We start from the raw sequence: 5,490 nt of genomic DNA, 5'->3' as shown, positions 1-5,490 counted from the left end.
GAAGATTGGTGCGAATTTGGCGGAATCCCAGAAGGCCAAATTTCTGCATCAACAATTGGCGTCGTCTGTGGGGACGACTAAGATCTAAAAGCTAACAATATGAACTCTGGAGAGATCAACAACGTTCCGACGATGATTGTCATCCGAGGAGGATGGTAAACCGAGAGTTATTCTTGCTCGGGATGGTTGAAGGTGATGAATTGTTAAATAAAAATTAAGCATGTTGTTTATTCTACTATGATGTTCAAATTTGAGGTAAATTAATTATTTCCTATGTTTTATGCTTGAGAAAATTATTTGTTTGATGTCCAAACAAAACCTCCTCAAGTGGGGGCATGGGTAAGCTAATCAATAGCTAGTCAAGGAACTCGAACTAGGACAAGCTCATGAAGCAGGCATGTCAAACCAGTCAACAAAACCTAGGGTATAAAACCATAAGCAAAAGCCAAATAGGTTATAAACCCAAGGGTTCCAACTAAACTCAGGGTATAAAACCATTGACAAAAGTCAAATAGATCAGAAACCCAAGAGTAAACCCTAGGATATAAAACCATGGGCAAAAGACAAATAGGTTAGAAACCCAAGAGTAAACCCTAGGGTATAAAACCATGGACAAAAGCCAAATAGGTTAGAAACCCAAAGGAAGTACCATTGGCCCTGTTGAAAGTTAGATCCCAAGGTCAAAATCTAAGGGTTAAAAGCAACCATATAGCTGAGCCCAAGAGACTTGATTGCAACCAACCACACGACAAAATACCTTCAAAACAGAAGTCTGATAATCTTCAACTTTGAGAGTGGGGGCTATTACTATGGATGAGAAAATCTCAATCCCTTTATTCAACGGATTCAAAAAGGAAGATATCTTGCCTTCAGATTCAGGAGAAAATCTCCTTAGATTCAGATAACCAGATTTCTTAGATGTATCAGGATTCAACTTCTATAAATAGGGGAGTAAGTCAAACCCGGACGACAAATCTCTATTCTTTGTTATGCTCACAGCACCCCATACTTTATACTCTACTACTCTGATTCTGACTTAAGCATTGGAGCCCGTGTGGCAAGAGTCACACCAGTCTTTAATACTATTATGTTTTGCAGGTCTCGTTGATCCCTTTATTCTAGAAGATTGGTGCGAATTTGGCGAAATCCCAGAAGGCCAAATTTCTGCATCAACATTAAGGATCCTACATTCATAATTGAAGGGACCTTACATAGGTTTATAATAGCCATGAGCTACTCCTCTCATTGCAAATTGATTTTGAGATAGAACTCCATGAATATTAATAAAAACCTATTAATATTCATGGACTATTATAAACCATGGTTAGGTTCCCTCTCTTTTCAACGTGGGATCCTTAACAAAACGTACTTATATAATTACCTTAAATTTTTAGGATCTATGGTCAAGGCATTAAATATCTGGTCGTCATATTGAAAGTTCTATCTATATTTTCATATGTAAATGAATTTGATATCAACATGAAGAATGAATAGATATTTTCATATCATTGCAAAATATATATATATATATATATATATATATATAATATCAACAAAATATTACTAATTTTAGAAATATTTATTGATATCAAAATTTTATCGATATTTCCTTCGTCATTTCTATAAAATTAAGACTTTTGACATTTTCATCTATATTGACATTTTTAAAACCTTGGTTATAATGCACCTTATTATTATTCAGCACTTTCCTGGCTGTTCTTACAAAATTTGAAGATTTTCTTAAACTAAGAATATAAGCGGAGCACAAATTAAAAAAAAAAAAGACTACCATAAACATATTTTAAATACTAGAAAACAGAACTTAATTTCTTGTTTAAGAATTAAGAAATTAAAGAAAATCTTTATTTTTTTTTTTCCTTTTAATCAAGCCTTAGCCATCTTGAAATTCTAAAATATATAGTGTTTTAAAACTTCTGAAAATAAAAGTATTTTGACACGCAAAAATTTAGAAGTTAATTACTATGCAAGTTTGGTAATTTTCTTCCTCCAGGGGCTCCAACAAAGGGCTTTGCAACCTTGTAACCCCTGATCAGTGGTAACTTATTCTTTACAATAGGAACCTCCTAGCTAGCTAGGGTAGGAGTCTTGAAACTTTTAGAAAGACCGTAAAATTTTACATCATATATATATATATAACCTTTTAATATAAAAGTTAGAAGAGTAAAATATTTCCAACCGGGAGAATAGCTCAATTGTTTAGACATGTATTTGTTGGGATTAGTAGAACCAAATTGACGTCGAAACGAGTCAAGACCGAGTCGAGATGAAAAACAATCGAATAAGTGGAGCTACAGGTCATGGAGGCCGAGGAGATAGCTGTCATGAAGGCGGGCATGTGTGGATTTTTCTGTCCGTAGCACCATAGTGCTAGGGACAACACCATGGCACTGTATCAACATTATAAATACTGCAGTTTCGCTGTGTTTGTGCAAAGAATTGCACAACGCTGTTAAACGAACCAAGCTCTAACCTGGTTCCCGGTTCCACCTGAACTTAAGAGTGAACCTGTACAAGAGGGCAAACTCTCCGACGCTCAAGTCAGTGTAGGTCGGGTTCAATATAAAGTTCGAGATCAAATTCAATACTTGAGTGGGAAATGAGGCCCTCTATTTATAGATGGCGAGTCCGACAGTACTCACGACCGGCGGTTACATTTGTCCTTTTTCACGTCGAACCTGTCGGGTTTGAGCAGATCGAACCCGTCCAGGTTGGACCGGGGCTTTTTACACAGCCTTGTTGATGGGCGAACCTAGTCTCCTCGGCAGGTTCGAGGTGGGCCTGGGACACTTTATTCCTTGAACACCAATGAGCTCCACGTGTCCCAGGTATTTTTACCTTACACGCAGTTCAGGGTTTTAGAGTAAAAAATAATACATTTTTGTGGCAGTTTTAAGGCAACGGTTCGGGGTATTGACAGCATAGTTGGGGCAGATCAAAATCAACGTATTCGGGTAATTAGATCTTGGTTCTTGTAGGTTTTTCATTCATGTATCAGTATAGTGTGTTAGAATACTTAGAAGCTAGAGAGTTTTTGTTGGGACTCCTAGAGAGTAAATATCTTAGGGAGATATTTGTGAGCCTTGTACCAATCTCATATTAGTGGAGTCCACATCTAAACGGAAGACTGGACATGGCAATTATTGGGTGAGCTAGGAGTATAAATTTCTTTTTGTTGTTATTATTTTTCCTTTAATCTCTCATTGTATGTGATTGTGCTTTGGTTTGTTGGATATAATTATGAAAGGAAAAATTGTTACGACCTCTTAATTTCCCTACAGTATTTCCGATCAAAGATCGTCTATTCGAACTCCTACCCTCATTTGTCGTTGGATTGAAAAAAAAAAATGAAGAAGAGTAAATCAGGAAAATCTTCAGGACCGACTTTTTATATAAGTTTGTTTTTTGTTTTGTTTTTTTTTTTAATCTAAGATGAACTTATTAAGAGGGGGACAATTGCCCACTAATTTCGCGTTCTTTTTTAGTTTTTCAAAACTATAAATACAATTATCTAAAAAAAACTATAAATAAATTTTTTTTTTCAAGTACAACTTTATTTTTTTAAATAAAAATTTTAAAGAAACTAGAGAAATAATTTTAAAAAGTACACGAAAAAAATACATAATAAGAAACAATTACTTCACAAGTACTTTTTGTTTTCCTTCTAAAAATACTAAAGATAAGAAAACGAAATGAAATGAAATAAAGAACGAGAATATTATCAAATATATTGATCCTCGTACCAAAGTAGCAAATCGAACATAGAACAACTGAGTATCTTATTATTGATTTGGTCCAACTCAAATGAGAATGATACTACTCAAAAAGGCATTTGTGTTGTTCCATCTTGATGGGGAATGAAGAATGGAATTTCTTTACACCAAAATGATAAAACACAATAACTACACAAAGAACTCAAAAAAATATCACTTTCTTCCCCTGTTCAAATCATTTGATTAAACAATCAAAGTTCACGGGAGTTCCTAAGCCAAGTTTGGTAATAGGTCAAAATTGTGATCCAAAGTGCCAAAAAACCAAAAACTTTGGAAAACAAATATAAAAGATTCCTATACCTGAAGCACATCTCACCATGCCAACCCCATCTTCACATGGCCAATTTCTCATTATAATATCCTCAATTTGCTTCTAAATTAGCCAAATTTTCACTATAAATACTCACAGTGTCAGCTTCTACACTCACAAACAAGAAAAGAAAAGGTAGCAATTCAACAGTTTTAAGAGATCTTTTGGCATTTTTCTCTTTTTTGGGAGATATGGATTCTAAAACAACTTCAAATGCTGCCATCTTTCTTGCTCTCAACCTTGTTTTCTTTGCCTTTGTTAACGTCTGCCACGCTTGCGACGATCACGCACCGAAGCCAAAGCCGAAGCCTTACCCTAACCCTAACCCGGCTCCTGTAGTCAAGAGCTGCCCTAGAGATGCCCTAAAGCTTGGCGTGTGCGCAAAACTGCTGAATGGACCGGTCAGCGCGCTCGTCGGGTCCTTGCCTAACACGCAATGCTGCTCGCTGCTTGACGGGCTTATCGACCTAGAAGCAGCGGTGTGTCTCTGCACCGCCATCAAGGCGAACATTCTTGGAATCAACATTAACATCCCCATTTCTTTGAGCTTGCTTGTCAATGTCTGTGGAAAGAAGGTTCCCTCTGAGTTCCAGTGTTCCTAAATTAGCATTCTTTTAATTTTCTTAATCACTGTGTTTTGAGTTTTATTGTTGATATCTTTGTGGTCATGTCTCTTTGGAGATCAGATGTGTGTTTTCTTAAATTTTTGTCTACTTTTCTTCTTTTTCTAATTTCAGTTTGGATATGTTCTGATGGAATGAGTGCTGAAAATTTCAAGCACTTGTTTGTAATTCTTGTAAGCATTTGTCTGTTGGTTTTTTAAATTAATAATTTGTGTGACAAAGATTAGTTTTTTTTTTTTTAATCGATCTCTACATTGTCAAATATGTTTCTTGCTTTCAATGAATTGGATTCTCTATCGACTGAATTAAGATGTTGGGAAATAGATGAATTGTGGATCTAAATATTTGAGAAAAGTAAAGAGATTAATAATAAAAGAAAAATAAATATATAAATCAGTATTCATACGTTTTATCTAAAAACTAACTGTAATGAGAAGAGTAACTTATATCTATTATAAATATTTATTAGGTTTCTTTTATATATATTTTAAGAAAACGTACCATTCATAAGTGGTATGTGAAAAACATATATACACAAAAAAATAGGCCTAGGTAAAGGCAATCAAATTGAGAGAAATGATAGCTATGTTGTAATGACAAAAGAGGTTAGACTTGGTCGACCAAGTGGAAGCTGTAATAAAGATATCTTCCCAAAGAGAATCACGGGTCCTTGTCACCTCCAACCTTATCTGAGATCTTTAACATATCTCTTCAAGATCGTAATTCTTTTGATTCATCAATACTTGGTCGAATCTCATTTTTGGAC

The 5,490-nt window shown here is 35.1% G+C and overlaps 1 protein-coding gene across 1 annotated transcript; it reads left to right on the top strand.

Annotated features, from left to right (window-relative positions):
- The first annotated feature begins 4,209 nt into the window (after nt 1–4,209).
- LOC111021392 (14 kDa proline-rich protein DC2.15-like) lies at nt 4,210–4,966 on the top strand. The gene has a single exon (XM_022298345.2). It carries the CDS (start codon nt 4,293–4,295, stop codon nt 4,701–4,703), a length of 411 nt encoding a protein of 136 aa, XP_022154037.1. The 5' UTR covers nt 4,210–4,292; the 3' UTR covers nt 4,704–4,966.
- Nucleotides 4,967–5,490: the final 524 nt, after the last annotated feature.

This window comes from Momordica charantia (genome assembly GCF_013281855.1).
Source record: "Momordica charantia cultivar OHB3-1 chromosome 10 unlocalized genomic scaffold, Mcharantia_2.0 BLBB01000010.1, whole genome shotgun sequence".
Classification (NCBI taxonomy): domain Eukaryota; kingdom Viridiplantae; phylum Streptophyta; class Magnoliopsida; order Cucurbitales; family Cucurbitaceae; genus Momordica; species Momordica charantia.
The sequence above is the reverse complement of the archived record's forward strand: the minus strand, read 5'-3'. Positions and strand labels throughout refer to the sequence as shown.